General features: G+C 48.4%; 2 protein-coding genes and 1 long non-coding RNA gene across 5 annotated transcripts; 1 reads left to right on the top strand and 2 right to left on the bottom strand.

Moving 5' to 3' along the window:
• Nucleotides 1-696: 696 nt before the first annotated feature.
• gdi2 (GDP dissociation inhibitor 2) lies at nt 697-12,983 on the bottom strand. The gene is made up of 10 exons (XM_086201292.1): nt 12,827-12,983; nt 7,534-7,641; nt 7,229-7,328; nt 6,865-6,999; nt 5,698-5,896; nt 5,462-5,593; nt 4,265-4,364; nt 3,407-3,578; nt 2,292-2,491; nt 697-1,180 (listed from the first exon to the last, which is right to left on the bottom strand). Exons 1-10 carry the CDS (start codon nt 12,869-12,871, stop codon nt 1,028-1,030), a joined length of 1,344 nt encoding a protein of 447 aa, XP_086057418.1. The 5' UTR covers nt 12,872-12,983; the 3' UTR covers nt 697-1,027.
• Nucleotides 12,984-13,615: 632 nt separating this feature from the next.
• On the bottom strand, nt 13,616-18,117 carry ankrd16 (ankyrin repeat domain 16). 2 transcript variants are annotated; one of them, XM_086201293.1, is made up of 7 exons: nt 17,526-18,117; nt 16,860-17,080; nt 16,729-16,771; nt 16,147-16,255; nt 15,908-16,069; nt 14,739-14,817; nt 13,616-14,115 (listed from the first exon to the last, which is right to left on the bottom strand). In XM_086201293.1, the coding sequence occupies exons 1-7, from the start codon at nt 17,861-17,863 to the stop codon at nt 13,952-13,954; spliced, it is 1,116 nt and encodes a 371-aa protein (XP_086057419.1). In that variant the 5' UTR covers nt 17,864-18,117; the 3' UTR covers nt 13,616-13,951. The 2 variants fall into 2 exon arrangements, with proteins under 2 accessions (XP_086057419.1, XP_086057420.1); XM_086201294.1 differs by having other exon boundaries at nt 17,667-18,117.
• On the top strand, nt 17,441-18,692 carry LOC147262446 (uncharacterized). 2 transcript variants are annotated; one of them, XR_015112383.1, is made up of 3 exons: nt 17,441-17,572; nt 17,693-18,484; nt 18,581-18,692. It is a non-coding gene; the product is annotated as an uncharacterized LOC147262446 (long non-coding RNA). The 2 variants fall into 2 exon arrangements; XR_015112382.1 differs by having other exon boundaries at nt 17,462-17,585.
• The last annotated feature ends 624 nt before the right edge of the window (nt 18,693-19,316 follow it).

Here is a 19,316-nt window from a genome sequence, read left to right as displayed (position 1 = left end):
TCAAGAAACGTTCCCTGTAAATACTCTCATATTTAGTATTTGTGAAGCTCATTTCCAAAAACTATTCAAAGTTTTGTTTATTTTTCTGAAACTTTGACCAGGCCTGAAAACGGCCATCTTCCAAAACCCCATGACCCGTCCAGTCAGCAGGAATTCTTCCGGCAAACACCGCCTGAACTGAGAGAATAAAACAGCCAAAGACAGATGTGTTTGACAAAGTTGTTGCTGTTTTACTTTGCAGTACAGAAATCATTTGAGGCCAGGATGTTTCCACTGAAAACAGAAGATACCGCCAGACTCTCATCAGTTCAATACTGCAGTCGTACACATTTGGTCCTTCTGAAGCGATTAGTCACCACACCTCGTCCATCTCCTGATAGTGATCAGATCAATTTGCATAATACAGGAACTAGTAAGTCTTGTCTGATGGGGAATATTAAGTCAAGCAGTTGAAAGTAGGTTCAGGTGGTGGCTGCTGGTCTGCTGGTCCAGTGTCTGACTGCTGACCACTGAACAGGGGATTTAAAGACAGACAGAAATATCGCGCTCTGGACCCCTGAGCCGCAGGGTGGCGATGCTGAGGTGCTGCCACTCACCAGTCTGCTGGGCCTGAGTCAGCTACTCTCACACACTCACCTATGACATAATTGCAAACAGGAAAAAAATGCTGCCCCCCCCCCCCCCCACACACACACACACAACACTCTTGTTTCATCACTGATTTGGCATCTTTGGACTATGCATCATCTTGATTTAAAAATGTCGGCTCTAACAGTACAGTCGTCTTAACCAATGTTTAGTGCAACAACCCTCTGAGTGATCAACCAAAGCCTCGCCTGCTCCCTGAACGCTACCCAACAATACTCTAACGTATCTGTCTACATCATCTTCCTCAGCGGGCGGCCACATCTTTCTGGATTATCAGCTCGCCCCCTGCTGTGTACATCGTGTCGTAGGTTTTTAATTTATGGTAAGATTTCAGTTGTCAGCAGCTGTGACAATCAGGAGTGTTGCAGGTGCGGCGCCTCTACTCCGCGGCATCGCCAAAGATGTCCTGCTTGCCGCGCTCCATCTCAGCAAAGTCAAAGTCCGAGCCCGTCATCCTCCGGTAGATGTCCTTGATGTCATCGCAGGTGGTTTCAAAGTGAGTTGTGGCGTCGTAAGTACGTGAGATGAAAATCTACAGAGAACAAAAGCGGCAGGAGCTCTTTCAGCGCACATGGAAACAGTGAAGTATAAAAGTACATCAGGTGACAAGGAAGCTCAGCAATGAGAGACGACCTGAGAGGAACGTTTGACTTAAGAAAATATTCCTATGGTAAATAAAGTTGCAAAAGACGTCAAAATTATGAAATTAGAAATCATTTATAAGAATCTCTTTCATAAAATCTCTGAATTCTGTCCAGGAGAATGTTCTGTTTCCTTTGACTGGTGGAAATAAACCTCAATAAACTGAAAGAGTCACCCCACGATCGTAATACTACAAGATTTTAAGCTCATACCCTCTTCTGTTGAAATAAAGTCTTGCTGTGTTCAAGCTGCATGAGCACAAATACACATTTAGTACTACCAGTATCACTGAAGTACTCTGTTCAATGGTGCAGGAACAGCCAACAAGAAAAAAACAACTGATTCCTCGTTGAGAGTGGAAACATCCAACGAAGAAGTTCAAGTTTGCTGCGCCATCACGTGCAGGGTCACGACCATTTTTCCCCTTTGCCTTGTGACATCAGATAGGACGCGAGCGCTGTTTTACATGACGACATTAAACTTCATACGTTAATGTTTTATGAATGAAACAGAAATGAAAAGGCCATTCATTTCACTCATGTATCACATGCTAGCTAGCAGTGTTCCGTGGGAACACCAACACCATCAACTTCCTGCTGGCCACCTTTGAGCAGTAAAGGCAATGTTTCATGCTAACTTGGTTTAATGACAAGTGTTAAATGGCCGTGTTGCTTTCATGTCATGAATGAGTGGAAAAGTTGGACAGATGAGTCGAGCCGGTGCAGAGCTCACGCCTGGCCTGATCATGAACCAGAGGAGTTTTCACACACCAGGGCGCAGTACTGAGTCCTAACCACTAGGTGTCGCCTGTGTCTCAACATACCTAATTCGCCTCTAAGCTGAAGAGCAAGACGCAAAGAGGCTTTTCTAGACATGACCTGGTGAAGCTGTATGTAAGGACACGACTAACCACCACATCCCACTTGAAGCTGCCAGAGCACGTGTGAGCGCGGCCAGCCACCTCAACACCTGAGGGCCCTTCAGCCAACCTCTGACCATACCTGGCTCTCACTGCCCATGTCAGTCGGTCCGTACTGGTCACTAATGCTGACAAACTTCTGCTCGATGGGCTCCAGTAGGTCCAGGGCTGGCTTGACCTCCTTCTCGGGGTCGTTGGTCTCCACTGTGGTGCTGACGATGGCGATGTATTTCCCCTTTCCTGCCACGTTGTGAGCGAAGGAGATCATACAAACGTAGATGTCTGGAAACAGGACGACAAAAGTTAACGTCTGATGGTTTGTTACTCTATTCTACACGCTTGCAAGATAATGGACCTTGTAACATGTCACTGTGGGACAAACAGGCGTTAATTAATAAGATTAATTAAATCCTTGTTCCAGTTCGGCAGCCAAGCGCCACAGTGCCGTGTATGCTGTCTGACTGGGATGGCTGTACACGCTACATGGAACCAGACCCGAAGAAATCAAGACCCCACATGAGAGGACCTCATGAAACTCTGTTAAAAGCTTAGCATGCTAACCACCACATTCAGGCTTCCAGTATCATCAGAGTGGTGTAGCTCCTCCCTAGGCTAACGTTAGCTTGGCATGCTAACCACCACATTCAGGGTTCCAGTATCATCAGAATGGTGTAGCTCCTCCCTAGGCTAACGTTAGCTTGGCATGCTAACCACCACATTCAGGCTTCCAGTATCATCAGAGTGGTGTAGCTCCTCCCTAGGCTAACGTTAGCTTAGCACTGCTAACCGTAGCATCGAGGCTTCCAGCATCAGAGGGGTCATTAGTGAAGATGATGTTGATGAACTGAACCTGGAAGATCAACTTTGGTTCACCACAGCTGATTTACTGGTTCACTCACAAAACCACAACTGAGCTTTCAATAATTAATCATTAATCATAAAGATCAAATGAAACCAACAGAATGATTTGTGGTGGTTCTGCATGTCCAACACATCGACTCCTTGGTGCCAGCATCCCACAACAAAACAGCATCTGTTGGTTTATTTAGGGATTTTTTGGGACTATTTTTTGATTGTCATCAATAAAGTGAATCAGACAGGCAGATCAATGCTTCAGCGTCGGAGACGTTCCCCAACGGTGGTTTGGTCAGCATTTCCTCCTCCGTCGACCTCGCTGGTTACTGTTCACGCGCTCACCGTGCTTCCTGTTGACTTGACTCTGGGGGATGATGATCTGGCAGGAGCTGACATCGTTCGTGTTGCTGATGGTGTGACTCAAGATGCAGATGACTCTGATCACCTGACCCGTTTTGGTGCAGCGATCCATGGCGTAGCTGGGGTCGCAAATCAGCTGCTTGCACCTGGCAAACTGTTGTGTGGAAAACACGGCTCAAGGTCAACGGGACAGCCCTAAATCCTGCGTAGATGCAATACAACACACACTTGTGACAAAGACGTGTTTTGGAGGCAGAACATTTCCACGTCCTGATCACCATTGGCAGTAAGCATCGCTTTAAGTGATGGCGCTGATCTGCAGACTGATGGTTTGCTGTGGTAGTGACGCTAAAGTGGAGTCACGAGTGTGACAGTTGCGTCGAGCAGTTCTGGTCACCCTCAGCGACTAAAACGGAGCAACACGTCCATCGCACTAACGATCAGATTTGCTGAAGCGAGTGATTGAGGCGTCGCGTTGGCGAGGTGGATGTGATGCGTCCCTACTTCGAACCAAAGTTCACCTCCACTTCATTCGTGAGCCGTTAACATCCAACAAATATGTTTTTGTCACCATGAGAGCCAAACCACATGTCCGGTGATCATGACACCAATACTGTCGACAGCTTAGCATGCTAACCACCACTAACAATAATAATAATAATAATAATAATAATAATAATAATAATAAGTGAGAAATCACCCCCCCCCCCGGAGGTTGCAGTTTAGCATCAGAACTCTGCAGCTCCTCTTGGGTTTGCGGAACTTCCTGGAAGGTCCCAGCTGATTGTCCAGCTACTGAACAGAACCTGGCCAGCAGAGCTCAGGGTCATCAGCACTCACCTCTCCCTCCGACTTGACTCCGACCACCTTCCCGTTCTCCATCACAATCTCGTCTATAGGCTTGTTCAACATATACGTCCCACCATAGATGGCGCTCAGCCTGGAACAGAATCACAGGATAGTGGTTGGTGGAACCGATGTCTCTTCCTCTGGAACAATACCTCCACGGTCTGGACTAGTGATTCTCAAACTGTGGTGCGTGTACCACCAGTGGTACGCAGAGGAAACTCAGAAATATCAAATCTGTTCATATTTTGGGATGAAAATATGTTAACTTCACAATAAGTGTCGTCTTTCTTGTAATATTTCTGTGTCGGAGCGCGATGGGGTCACGTTCATTCACATCACAAGTGTGCAGTCGGAGCGCCATGCGCCTGCTGCTGCTAATGCTAGCAACACACAACCTGTCATTGTCCCGAGGATCAACACGCACTTCTTCTTCTTCTCTGCTCACCAGAGGAAGCGCTGGCACTTCGTCCTGATTGGCCAGATACATTCTGAAGTGTCTGATTCTAAAACTTTCTGCTGCATCAGAGTCGCATAGCATGAGTGTGTGTCTCCGTAGGGCTCGGCGCCCTGGCTGGGCCGGACCCAGCGAGCGGTACTGCTCTAGAGCAGACGGAGATTATTTCCTGTTATCAACTCAATGAATTGTAGTGATCACTAGGAAACTTGTGACATGGGACTTGAACACATTTGAAAGCCAAATTACGCAGGAATGCTTCAGAGATTCCTAAAATCCCTTTGGGAAGCCAAAACTCAAGATGTAGACTGAAGTCCTTCTTGAGTTCTAGCTGGAGAAGTTCAAACACAACTGACACGCATGCCGAATTCTTCTGCCAAGCTTTAAATTGGAAACCACAAATAAAATTAGCACAACTATGCAGTTCATGGTCAGGAAGATGCACTCGTCCACACACATTTCTCTGTATGAGCTCAGCTAACAGGGTGAACGTCCTCAATGTGGCTTCTCTCTCTCTCTCTCTCTCTCTCACAATCACACACTCTCACTCTCACACACACACTTCCCCAGAGGTGTGACTTCCCCAGAGGTGTTGCAGCATTTTTCAAGGGGTCATACAAAATGCAGAGCCACAATTGATTTTCTGGGAAATCTCTGCCCCGACCACAGCAATGAAATTATTCTAACACAATTACTGTGGTTTATTTCCTCCTATTATTGTGTGTGTGTCCTACCTGGCAAAGCCTTGGGGCAGTTCTCCCAGGCCGTACAGTGGGTAGAGGTACGGGCTCTTGCCGTATCTGGCCAGAGACTCACTGTAAAGCTTTATTCTGTTGATGGTCTCGATGCAAGGTTGATCCAAGTACCTGAGCAACGACAGAGGGACAGCATGCGTGTCACTGCACACTCTGACAGCTACGACGATGTTCTGGCATTTTCAATTAAGACACTCAATTGAAAGAGTACCCACTCATCTGTGCGGTACAGAGCGAGGGAGTGGCCAGTGAAGTCGATGACCTCCGAGCCCAAGCTAAACTTCTGATAAATGGCCCTCATCGTGGTCTTGTGGGGATCAACGCCCTCCATGCTTTTGGGGTCATTCTCATCAAAGTTGGTGACGAAGACCAGGAACTTTTTGAAGCGTCGTTTCTCAAACAAGCCCATCAGACCTTCAGGAGAGGGAGAGTGTCAGCTCCAGCAAATAACCCCCTAACTAACCACAATTCATCTCCATCCATGCTAACACGGCTGTAAAACCATATCACATGATCAACCATGGGCCAGAGTGAACAGGAAGCAGGATACTCGATTGTTCTGCTGCAGAAAAATCTTCACGGGACGAACAACTATGGCATAAAGTAAGACCAGAGACTCCCTAGCTTGAACTATGGTAGAAAGTAAGACCAGAGACTCCCTAGCTTGAACTATGGTAGAAAGTAAGACCAGAGACTCCCTAGCTTGAACTATGGTAGAAAGTAAGACCAGAGACTCCCTAGCTTGAACTATGGTAGAAAGTAAGACCAGAGACTCCCTAGCTTGAACTGACACTGAGGTGAAATTATTCAAGAATACAAGTCTGAACTCTGAGTTGTTGTGTTCACTGCCAAGAAGCATTTCTTCTTTCCTCCTGCTGTAAAAACATTTAGGGCTCAATCTGCACCACACTACTAACTTTGCATCCAATACAAATTCTTTCTCAGATTTATATGCCCCTCCCCCATCATCACTTGATGAGCTGCGGCCCAAAAGAGCATCTCCTATAGATTTACATGGAGAAAACATCAGCTGATAAATTCAGGATAAATTGCTTAGAAGGTAACAACCATAATGTTACTCAGCTGCTCTGACCACATTAAAGGCCCCTCCCTCTAGAGGATCCCGTATTCAAGGGATAGCACTTAAACACACGTTAAAAGAGGAAATAACAGGAAGTACGTCACCTACACATGATATGTTGAGGACCAATCAACTACCTGCCTCCCGTCCACACCACAACATGATCCTGGAGTTTAAACTACAACAGGGCCGGCATCGTGCCTGAAGTTTGCAAATGTAACACTTTTTTAAATGAAAAGGTGGAGGGTGATTGTGGCCTAAATCAAGCTGTCCATGTTCCATGCATCATTGAATAACTCACCGGAGGACAGGGCCTCTGTCTCAGTCGATGGCACTTTGTGGATTTTGCCGCCCTTGTACACGTAGCTGCCGTCGACCACTTTGAACTCCAGGTAGCGAGTAACCTGCGTGATCAGCAGCATGCGGACCAGCTGACCTGAGGAGAGGAGGAGCCAACATGTTACTTCGACCAAGGCCAGCTCTTCATTCATGAAAACAGCCTGCTTCTACCTGCAGGTTTTACAAGGACAATGACACTCCTGCTGAAGGCAAATATGAGCAGCTGCCATCGAGCTCAGGCTGACAGGCCTGATGAGCCCCGAGGAGTCACTGCAGGCACTTGCCAAGCCCTCGATGGGAGATACGAGCGAGAGATGCGTGCATACCATTGGCCATGAGGAATTTAGGGACGAGATCCACATTCCAGTCCCGGGTTCTTCCCATTGACTCAGGGGGGTTGCCGGGAATGTTGAAGCGTTTATAGAGCTGCAGGCAAACGAAGAGGCAGAAGCAGTTTCAGATTAATGACACATCGGTAAATATGAAACATTTCCCAAGATTAAAAAGGGTGAAGATAATAATGCGATAATAATCACGTCTCTGTCTCTGATGACAACAATGGGCTGAAGGTCGCGCTGTAAGAACGCATGCACACACACACTCCCCTCAAAGCCTGACAGAAGCCACTTACATCTTCCAGAGGTGTGATGGAGGCGCTCTCCCCGCCGTAGTACGAGTTGCGGTCCATGTGAAGAACCTTCTTGCCCTTCACTGACATGATGCCAGATAAGATGCATTCCTGTTGAAGAAAACACAACACAGGAGGAGATTCTGATTCTGTCCATACCAGGAGACCACATTGCTGCATCCATCCTGCACACGCTGTTCAACTCCTAATCGTGATCTCGCAGTGTGCATTATTTCTATTATTTGCTCCTGAATATTCCACCCTGCAGGGCTGCAATCTGGCACTGCTCATTATAATTTCAGAGAGAAGATAGATTAGGAGCCAAATTCCCATGGGGATTATTTATGTGTAAATGGGAATTTAGATGACATCCGAGCTGATCCAGGCATCACTGGAACGTGCGCACGCGCGCACACACACACACACACACACACACCTGACTTTCTCCTGTAGATCAGGGAGGGTGACTGGAGCTCTAGTAGGCTTTAATTGTCAGTCTGCCTGGTAACGATGAGGGAAACTGCTCATTTTTCAGAGTCTGGAATTCCTTGGGGCCAAAGGCCTTAATGCGATTACAAGTGTGGGTTTGGAGGTGGAAGACGAAGAGACTGACTGGACGAAAGTTGTAATATTGAATGACGGCTTACTGGGAGGGTGCACAGGCTATCACTGTTTAACCCAGAACACATAAAAGCTTTTGCTGAGCCATCAGGTATAAAAGCACCCACTCAAGTTCAACGTATCCATGGTAACTTTTAAAGCAGCGTAATGGCTCATAAATCCTCCTTCATCACAATTTCAACACGCAAGATGAAAACGATGTTCAGGACAGCTTGAACTGATATTCCAAAGCCAGAAGTTTAAGTCATAATTTTCCCAAAATAGGTGTTTCCAGCTCACACAGACATTTTTCACCACTGTCTGACTTTTGTATGACTCCAGGATGCAGCCAGAACCAGCATTGCATAATTAGCTTTACGCTACATTTACCCAGTGGTGAAAAAACTACTAAGAAGAGCAAAACTGTCCAAATGCTGCTTACGAACTCTAAAGAGCACTGCCCAGTAGAGTCCAGTCTTCTTCACCAGTGTCACTGGAGACAGAAAAACGCTCGTTCACTGTAGCGCTCGGCGAGACCAGCTGGTGCATTCAGTTGAACCAACTTACTCGCGTTGGTTCACACCAGTGCAGCTCTATCATCACGAGGCATATCAACACAATCCTGTGCTGCTGTAATCAGAACATTTAACAGACAGAACAACTTATTAACGAGCTGTAAAAAGGAAACTGACTGATCAATAATGAGAGCCGGTGTTACCAGCAGATAACCCCAAAGGTGGAGATCAGGGCGCGTCTCCGTTGACGAGGAACAAAGCAACATTCATCACCAAATAGGAAGAATATCAAACTGTTATCAGGCTACAAAAGCAGCACAGCTGCTGCAGTCAAACCAGGAAGCCGAGTGTGCAAAAAGGATGCAGACTGGTGCTCAGGATGTCACCGCCCCCTCATGAGGCGCCAGGGCCTCAGACTCCCAACCGTCTGCTCCCCTACAGGAGTGTTCTGATCAGTTTTAGCATCATTTCAGCTCCAACCCTGATGGTCATAAATATTCTTAGGGGCAATTTAAAAAAATAAATAAAAATAAACCAGTCAACACTAGGGCTGCAACGATTACTCGAGTAACTCAAATACAAAAAATGATCGAGGCAAATTCTTTACCTCGAGGCTTCGTTTAATTAACCTCACGTGACGACAGCATAACGAGAGAGAGAGAGAGAGAGAGAGAGCGATGAGGTGCGCGCGCGTGCGCCACCCGGACTGTTGCGACTGACAGACACATCCAAGCGATGCCAGATGGGTTGTTTTGAACACCAACAAATTGATTTATTTGTTTAAAAACAAAAGTATAATTCGTTACAGTACTCGATTACTCAAAGAAACAATCTACAGAATACTAGATTCCAAAAATACTCGTTAGTTGCAGCTCTAGTCAACACCATCTTTTACAGGTAAAAATACAAGTGCTTTATACAATCTCTGTATCGAGTTGCATCTTTTTTTTATTTGCATCAGTGTCAAGATTCACCAACATTCCCAGCACAACGATCATGCCTTCATGTTGGCGTGTTCGGAACAGGACACCGAGTGTAAGAGTTAAGTTCATTGTCCACAATGGAAAATGTGTCTACAGCAGTGCTACATTTCATTGCTTCACAAAAACCAAGAGAAAAACATCATCAGAGAAACATTTGCGCGCCTTAAGTACAACATCCTAAAAACATGGACTACATTTCCCACCGTTAGCACAGGAACATACAAACAAAAGTGCAGGAAAAGAGCTGAAAGCTGAAGTGCTTTTGTTTTCATTGCACTGGAAGAAGCAGGACCGAGTTATAACTTTAATTTTGTTCTGCACCTCTATTTCATACACTGAACCACATTCCTGGACCATTAATTCATGAGAGAAACTTTAATGAGATGCGAATATATCATGTGACCATACAGAAACGATCATACTCTGGCGAGTGTCGTCACTGGAGAGTTTCATGTCGCATTTCTGAAGCGCTACAGCAGTTTTCTCTGACTCACCGTCTATCCTGGATTGCCACAGAGACTAAAAATATCTCATTTGCAGGCCATGTTGCTGCTAAGCCTGAAAACGCCGATACAGGAAATAAAAGACAACAATCTGAGCTGCTTCAATAACGCACGTTTCACCAGAGCAGGTCACCAAAGAATGCTGATCTAATATTCAAACAAATCATCAAAACTTGATAAATGACACAGAGGTGCTAGCAAAGCTGACGCAGCGCTGCCTTTCAGCCACAAACTCATACTTTGGCTGTGTGGTGTGCAGACTTATTGGGCGTGTGGTCAGCTGGAATTTGACTGAGAACCAAACCACGCCCTTTCATAACCTCAATGACTTACCAACAACATCCACAGCTAACTGCTACATGGGTTCTCTCCCAAACCGAACACTCGCTGGACCGTCTACCAGGTCCGTCTGGGACAGCCCAGAGTCCATCTACTCTGATCCTGATTTGAAGGACAAGCAGCGTCTCTGAGGGAGACGGAGTGGTCCTGGTGTGTCACTGCTCCTCCCCCGTCCCACCTGATGCGGCTCATCTAAGGACAGGCTTTGATAGAGCTGCTGGCGGTCTAGCTAGCCATCATGAATAGTGAGCATGCTGATGGAGGAAAACACACTCAGGCATAAAATTGAGCCACTCTAAAACACCCAGAGCACAACTTTTAACACACAAGACCCATAAAATCAGGATGAGAGGCAGCAAAGTCCAACAGAGAGGACGCGAGCTGCGTCCAGCTCAAAATAATAGAATCACATGATTCCGTGTTACAGCACGAGGAAACCAGCTGTCATTGTACTACATCACCAACACGTCTCTCAAGACAGAGAAACCTTTAACTGAATACCCGCCACACTCGGCGTGGTAGGACATTACTTCATCTCAACACCTTAGAGGGTTTAAATGGGGAGGTAAAGTGCCTTCCATTAATATTTGGTCATACTGAGCTCATAGGACTTGTCAGGAATTCACTTGCGTCAGAGGAATTTGGATTCCGCGTAGAAAAACTGTGGTTTTCAGTTACTTCACAAGAATTTGCTGGTTTACACCTCGAATGTCTGGGCAGGCGAAGCAGTTTCTCATCAATATGAGAGGAAATGAGCCGTGCATGCGTTTCATGTCCTCCACTTTTATTTCCTCCTTGTGGGCGGTAAAACCGGCACATCAGGGTTTCAAGCTTCAGTTCAGAGTTTGAACCTGGCACACAACTAATTACACGTGGACCAGTAAAAATCAGAGATGCACATGAACATAAGCGCGTTATCAGTACAGGCAGACACGAGTCATCTGCAAAAAACATCTGTATGAATGATCCATTTTCCTCACATCCCTCTCCTGCTGCACTCATCCTCCACGATGAGGAGATGATGAACGTAGGATTGTGGGATTTCCAGGTGTTTTGGACTTTGGAAACTTTTCACATTTATTTCCAGTATGTACCACATTTCATATAACCTTTGAAAACAGATATTCACTTTGTTCAATCTTTGCTTCTGGCCAAACTCAATAACTACAAATGTACAGGCTGACATTATGAAGTATTAAATCATTGTGCAACCCAATTTGAGTTTCCTGCTGAGTCGGCAGGCAGCGCGGAGGAGAGAGGAAACTGTTAGTCAAGAGAAGTGTAGTCATTAATTTGCACCAGTTCAGTAAAAGTGAGCTGAACTAAACCTCCGAGCGTCTGCGACTGACCCGCCGCCTGTCGAGTTCTTTCGGTTCCTCCGTGCTGATGGAACCACACCCAGGCAGTAGCCCCCTGCCCTCCGACACCCCACCAGCCCCTCTGCCGGCCCGGCCTGAGCTCAGCTGACACGCAGGTCGTTGACTGTCTCTCAAACCTTCTACTGCCATTTTCAACGAGGAGCTGCCACGGACGCGGAGCCGCCCCTCCCGGAACGTCCAGGCAGTTCGACCGCAAGGAGCCAGTCATGCTGGTCCAGTTCATATTCCAGTTCTACACCCAATACCAGAACAGCCCACACCAGTTCACATGAGAGCTTCCAGAAGGAGCCTGAGTTCATCCGGATGCGAGCCAAAACAACGGATCGGTTTGAGGCTATCGGCCTCCGGGTGTTACTGACGGACCTTCTCGCACTCCCAGAAACCACAACACCTGGATCACGACGCGCGTCCCCGTCTCTCCCCTGCTGGCGACACCTTTACTCCAGTAAAACTAGTAGACTCGTAGCGGACTCGCAGCTCCAGCCTGCCGGAGCTCCAGAGTGAGTTTCTGACGGCGGAGCCGCGGGTCGGTGTGCGGTGGTTAGCGAGGCGACCGGCTAACTTTGGCGGACTACTTATCTCCGTCTAACCGTGACGGAGGAAGCTACCGGAAGAGGCGCCTAACTTCCAAACTACCGGATAAGTTCGGTGTATGAAGACTCGACAAACTACTACATAAGTACTGCAACAAACCACGGGGTTCACTTTTCATGCAATAAAACACGTATTTTACAAAGTTGTCTTCAATGTACAACAACTAGCAGTCAGCGCGAGCTACTTTGGGCACACTTACTACTAGTTCGGATTAATCGCGCTCACTCGTTAGCGGCTAAGCTAGCTACTTAGCGCTAGCAGCTTAGAGCTAGCTAGTTAGCCCCGCTGATCGGGCCCGGCAGCTCGAAGCCCAGGTTGACTGCGTTAGTAACAGGTTGCCAAACTCTTGCACTCTGGAGTCGCTGCGTCGGAACCGTTCTTACTGTGAGTCCGGTTCCCAGGACGATGACGTCGTATTCATCATTCATTTTCAAATCTTGAGAGTCCTCGGTTCCTGATTATCGGGGACGAAGAAAATGGAGATCAGTGGGGCTGAAGTGAAGTGAGGGGGTGGGGGGTGGGGTGGGGGTGCGATCAACGTCAGGCGCCTCCGGGGGCGTGGTCTCACCGCTGTCAATCACTTCTGAAACGACAAGTCGTGTGTTCGAGTTTGTCAACTTTGCTCCTAATGAGAAATCCGTCGTTCTTCTTCATTACACGCGCAACAAACGACACTCGAAACTTGACGCGGTTCAGTGTTTTGACCGTGAAGGCAGCTAGAGAGGGTTACTGTGTGTGTGTGTGTGTGTCTGTGTGTGTGTGTGAGAGAGAGAGAGAGCAGGCCCAGAAACATGACATGAGGGACAACAAACCCAGGACCACTGCTTGTTTCCATGGTGTTGTGATGGTTTGGGTCAGCCAGGCAGTTCTAACACTCCACTCCCTCTGTGGTTTCATGATTCCCATCTGCAGATGGAACATTCTATGTGGATTTTTTCATAATAAAGTCTCACTTAATGTTAAAAGTTGCAGTTCCGTTGAGAAGAAACGTCACCGTCTCATTCTAGGAATCCCAACATCACCTAGACTGGTATCCAGTGTAAGGCACTGGAGCGTCACTTCCCTGTGTGCTGCCAGCGTGGACCGCCGTCACGCCTGTTAAGTAAACCCAGGGGCGTTCCTGAGTTTCACTCAGGTTCCAAGCCTTCTGACAGAAATGATGCACAGCAGACTTACGGTTGGTCGTGTTGCCAAAAACATCTTTATGGTCTTTATACACATTTCAGAGACGGACCGGCAGGCAAGAGACGCTTCTCTCCTCTCTGGTGGGTTACGGAGCTCCAGACCTCCACCAGACTGCTAGTTAGCTTAGCTGCAATCAACGCTCGCAACAGGGCAGAAGCAAGCAATATTCAAGTCATGTGACTAACAGCCTCACCTGTGTCATGTCAGATTCTACTGCAGACCTCACAGGCTGAACTGATCTACTGCATCACATCAACGGCGTTCTCCACTGAAGGAGCGACGCCAGCGGCGCTCTGCCTCACTGTGGTGTGCGACCAGTTCATTTAGGAGGTTTCTGGAACCTTGCATTCCAGCACTTGCACGACGTCAGGTTTTTTGGCGTGTTGTCGCGCTGTCGTTCCAGATGCATCTTTGGAGTCTTGCAGCCCGAGCTGCAGAAGCGTCCCGGCAGCGCCTGCATGCTGCCCGATGCACGCCATATGAAGAGCTGGGGGGGAGAGTGAGAGTGAGAGTGAGAGAGCGTGGCGTGGACGGGAGCACGCTGGCGTTCTAGGATGTTAGTTTCTAGTGTTTTAAGTTTTACACAACACATGAATCTCCAGAAAATAACCTTGTTCCTAAACACTTAAAACACCTTACAAATCAAAATGATAAATAGATAAACCTGTGTGTGTGTGTGTGTGTGTGTGTGTGTGTGTGTGTGTGTGTGTGTGTGCTCATGTCATTCACTTTAATTCATGTTGACTATCATACCGCTACCATGCAGCCGGCGCAATGCCAACACACACGCGGGCGCCAACTCTTCCACTCGTGTAATATTCAGCATGTGATGTACTGCACTTTTGATAGTTATTTCTGATTGTACCGTGATTGTTTATATTCCCCTGACCAGAAAAAGCAGAAGCCAATCAGCTCTATCGCTGAATCAGATGGGACGGCTGAGGTTCTGAGTGTTCTTCATTCGGAGGGTCGCTGCGTGTGAGGGGACAAACATTTTATGGAAAAGATTTAACCAGGATTTCTGTTTTTCCGCCTTTTTTCTGGTCATAACGCAGCAGGCGCCCAGAAGCGGTGTAGCATCAGTTTGTAGGTCTTCTAAGTTTGTCTCACCCGTTCTCCCCTTCTTGTCCTGAGCGTGAAGATCGGACCCCAGCTCCATCAGAGTGTGTAGCGTGGACACGTGACCTTCCTGGAAGACAGAGATTCTTTTCACTGCGGTTCCCAGGGAGAGGGAATCCTCACTCAGTCACTCTGCTGTTTCCATTTCCTGGAAGCAGTTTTTGTGTTGTAACCGAAGAGTGGAAGACGTGCCTGAGAGCTACAAACACTAAATGTGCCAATCGAGACAAAGTACCATGAAGCTTGTGAGGCCTGGTGATCTGCAGCAGTGGATGTGAACTTCTCATCAAAATAATCAGTTCAGTTTTACAGCCAAAAGACACAACAGAAAAAGCACTGCATGAACCTATCAGTCCGTGTTTGAACCGCAACAGACAGGAGGTTGGAGGACAGCAACACCACCAGTGTTCAGGTCACTGGACCTCCCTCAGGAAAGGCTCTCCTGCATGAATTTGTTCTTCCTCCACGTGAGAAGGGAGCAGAGCCAGGTGCTGCTTCCTGTCTGGAAGAAAGTGTGTAAGAACTACCCTGTGCATAAGAACATGAACTCATGTTTGGACAGAGATTACGGACAAGGAATCCTCCCTGAGACACCAGGCAGAACAAACCAGCCACCGACAACACGCTGGAGTACGGCCATCGACGCTCTTGGCCCTTCGGCACAATGATATGTGAGCTACGAGTTAGGAGAGCGTCGAGTCCTCTTTTGTTTTTTTCCGGTCTTTTTTTGCTGTATTTGTGTTGCATAAAGAAGTTTGGACATGAAAGATTGATTCTTTGTCAACTTTCAAAAATTATTACTCCTAAATTGTCTGAAAATATTTGAGATTGAAAGACCAAAGATACATTTTGGTTTAAAACATATTTTTTTTGTACCCAAAAAGGGTCAGTGACTGTTAAAACCTTGAGATGCCATCTTTTCCTGAGACAGGCTCGCTGCCTCCTGACCACTCTTCCTAAAAACTGGAACGTTCCTTAAACGCGGCAGCTGACAGAGAGGAAAGTGCAGCTTCGAGTTTCCTACTGGACCCCAATGACCGAGTCTGCTCAGTCCACCACTGGTGGATGTTGGAGTGATGAAATTCATGATGATCCAAACCTGCCTTCCATCAAAGAGAAGCCAGTGACCTTTGACCTCCTGAATAGGAAGAGTGCATCACCTTAGCAGCATAATGGAGGGCGGTAAGCTGGAGGCCAGTCGCCCTCTGGTTCACGTCCACCTTCAGCTCCCTCACCAGGAATCGCAGCGCCTCCTCCTGGCCAGTGACAGCAACCTGGTGCACCGGCTGGACCCCGAGGATGTCAGCTGCTTCTGGAGACGCCTGCAGTGCAGGTAAACTGGGTTGAGATGGTCTCTGGATGTCCTACACCTTACTGGACTAAAAAAGCCTCCTTCTACCTGGTGTTTCTCCAACAGCAGCCTGGCTACGGACATGTGTCCGTTCCTCACAGCGTCCGTGAAAGGAGTGACTCCACAGCTGTCTCTGCTGTCTGGGGTGTAGCCACATCTGGATGGAGGGATGGTGGTGACAGTGAAGCTTAGGAAGCTGTTGAAGCTCAAACAATATGGAGGCATATTTATTCCAAAACAAGCCGGACCTTAAATCAGACGTGCGGGGAGCCTGCGCCACTGCTGCCCCTCATGCAGTGGGCCTATGGCAGCCTGCGCCACTGCTGCCCCTCATGCAGTGGGCCTATGGCAGCCTGCGCCACTGCTGCCCCTCATGCAGTGGGCCTATGGCAGCCTGCGCCACTGCTGCCCCTCATGCAGTGGGCCTATGGCAGCCTGCGCCACTGCTGCCCCTCATGCAGTGGGCCTATGGCAGCCTGCGCCACTGCTGCCCTACATGTACCAACATGCTGGCTTGATCAAGTTGTCGGCTGTGACATCAGAGTCACTCACTCAAGTGCTGAGTGAAAAATATTCACAAGAATTAAAATCGAGTTGTTTTGGGATTCCCCAGCCAGGGGTTCTACCTACCTCTCCAGCAAGATCCTCACAACGTCCTCGCAGCCGTGCATCGCTGGGTGACAGCAGAGGGAGCGTGAGCATTTACTCGGAACAGCACAGCACACACACTCAGGTCACTGCGTCGTGTGAGAGCGACTCACCAGCCGTGTGCAGCGGCGTCCTGCGCGTCTTGCTCTCCGTCCTCCAGACGTCCGGCGTAGCGAGAAGCAGGTGCTGTACGACCAGAGGGTCTCCCTCTCTGCAGGCAATGTGGAAGGAGTTCCAGCCGTCCTTGTTCCTCAGGAGGGGGTCGGCCGAGTGGTGCATCAGCTCCTGGATGACAGCTAGGTTCCTCCGAGTGCACGCCATCATCAGAGGGGTCCTGAAACGTTGACCACCACAGTCACCTTCACTCACTGCATCTGATCAACCCTGACAGGAGGCAAACATCTGCCAAATATCTGCTGTGAACTGAGCAAAGAAGCAGGGACTGTGTTAGTACTGAGCTGAGCTCCTCATTTTCAAAGTTAGCAGATATAATTCTGACTATTTGATATAATTGTGTCTGATCTTGTTTGATGCCAAACAGAAGCTGTTTGATGTCAACACACTCAGATGTCGGCATCAATAATGCTGATCCTAATGAGGCTCGGAGGTTTTAGCAGACAGAGCAGAAGCTGCTCAGAGCAGGACTCGAACCAGCGACCTAGTGACTACTCGATGGCGCACAATCACCCTCCGCCCTGAGCTGCAGACCGATGACAACTACAGCCCGAAGCCGACAGGAGCCGCTGTCCCAAACCAGGGTTCGAACCGAACGCGCTCACCAGTCGGCCTTCTTCAGGCTGTCCACCTGGGCTCCCTCGCGCAGCAGGTATCTGACGCAGGTCAGGTGACCCATGGACGCCGCTTCGTGCAGCGGTGTCTTGTAGTCGTTGTTGTGCACCTCCACGTCCACACCAACTCGCCTAATGAGATATTCCACGATGTCCAGGTGTCCGTGTCTGGCGGCGTAGTGCAGCAGCGTGTCCCCGGACCGACCGAAGTGGGTCCCGCCGACCGCCTCCAGCGCCGCCGCGCCGGCTGAAGAGACGCGGGCCTCCAGGGCGCTGGCCTGCCCCTCCTGGGTGAACTTCACCAGCAGCTTCAACGTGTCCTCGTCCATGGTGGAGCCTGCCGGACCAACTGCAAGTCGGCGGAGGAGCCGCTGCTAGCCCGCTAGCTCGATGGCTAGCAGCTGACGTCACAGAAGCAGCGGCGGTTTTAATCAGCGTACATGAACAGGAACTGTTGGCAAACCTCGCGCGTCTGAAATCGAAGAAAACACTTGAGTTTACATTGTGAGTTTGCGCGGTTTTTTGAGTGCACATTTGCTGTAAATGATGGAAACACCGGACTTCCGTGTTTGTCGGAGAAGACCGTGCTAATAAAGTTGTGTGAAATCTCACCTACGTCATCATCTCCCATACTGTACATTAAACGACAGCAACTTCATGTATTACAGGATGTCGGAACACAACTCCGTACATGTGACACACATGGAGTCAAGAGAGCAAAAAGACGATGGTCACGGGATAAAAGCACAGGCAGCGACGGAGGGTTGGGGTCCTGAACGCCTCTGACCGCTCCGTGTCTATTCAGTGAATATAAATTGAATATTGGAGGATTCATCCTGGTAGAACCGCGTACCCGGGGCATCCAAATGAAGTACATGGTTGTTGTTTTAAGTAGTTAAGTAGTTCTCAGTCTTTCCAGGGTCCTTTTGTGCACTGACATTCAAAAATAGGTGATGAATTGTTTCTTCTTCTGTATTCCAGAGTTCACATTTGCTATCAGCATCTTCAAATCTTGACATGTAAACATTGTGTAATATTTTGCATAGGATTTCTGTCACTGAGTTGGAGATGGCATACCCATCGACCAGAGGCCCCTTGATCCCGGGCAGCCTCCCCTCCTGGGATGCTCTCCTCATTGAGGGGAGTTCCTGGCGTGTTTGTTGATACCGGGACGACCTCTGATACCTGAGAGGAGGAGGCTGGAGGCCCTGCTGCCTGCCTGTCAGCGTTGAATCAAGCAACGGCTTGAAGGACCAACTTCAATGCTTTAAAGGTGACAGGGAGACTTTTAAGACCTTGAAAGTCCTTAGAGTTGAAAAGTTGACCTTCTGCATTCCGGGAGTCCTCAAGACGAACCGTCTTGTCAGCCCAGAGGTTTGTCCTCCTGGCTGCAGTCACACCGGTTGAGGTTATGGATCAGCTGGAGGCGTCCCTCGCCCAGGGAACGCTGTGGGATTGTGGGAAATGTAGTTCTACGACTGGAGCGACATATCCACTTCAAGCATACTAACTTTGTATTTAGGCTGGTTTATACGCATGATTGTTTGCTACGAGGTTTCATCTTATCTTAATTCAACCCTCGCGATGTCAGAGCTGTCTCCCTCTAGTCGGACTCGAACCAGCGTCCATCCAGGTCGCCGGCCGGCGGTTTGGAACTGTGGGATTTTCGTCTTGACGAGCCAGAGGCTCATTAAACCCTTAAACCCAACCGTTTGTCCGGTGATTCTGTCAGGGAACGGGGGACGATTATTCGTGTACCGGCGGAGTGAAACCACATGACGG

Source organism: Aulostomus chinensis, chromosome 4, assembly GCF_037954235.1.
Source record: "Aulostomus chinensis isolate RoL2024-O1b breed Wild chromosome 4, RoL_Achi_v1.0, whole genome shotgun sequence".
Taxonomy (NCBI): domain Eukaryota; kingdom Metazoa; phylum Chordata; class Actinopteri; order Syngnathiformes; family Aulostomidae; genus Aulostomus; species Aulostomus chinensis.
Note: the sequence above shows the minus strand (reverse complement) of the source record. Positions and strands in the feature narration are given on the sequence as shown.

Coding starts and splice junctions, on each gene's coding strand:
- gdi2 (XM_086201292.1), bottom strand. CDS start 12,871: ATGAATGATGAATACGACGTCATCGTCCTGGGAACCGGACTCACA. Junction 5,594..5,697: donor GCTCTGTACCGCACAGATGA/GTGGGTACTCTT, acceptor GTCGTTGCTCAG/GTACTTGGATCAACCTTGCA. Junction 1,181..2,291: donor ACATGGGCAGTGAGAGCCAG/GTATGGTCAGAG, acceptor TGTTCTCTGTAG/ATTTTCATCTCACGTACTTA.
- ankrd16 (XM_086201293.1), bottom strand. CDS start 17,863: ATGGACGAGGACACGTTGAAGCTGCTGGTGAAGTTCACCCAGGAGGGG. Junction 16,256..16,728: donor GTGAGGATCTTGCTGGAGAG/GTAGGTAGAACC, acceptor CCCTCCATCCAG/ATGTGGCTACACCCCAGACA. Junction 14,116..14,738: donor GGACAAGAAGGGGAGAACGG/GTGAGACAAACT, acceptor TCTCCCCCCCAG/CTCTTCATATGGCGTGCATC.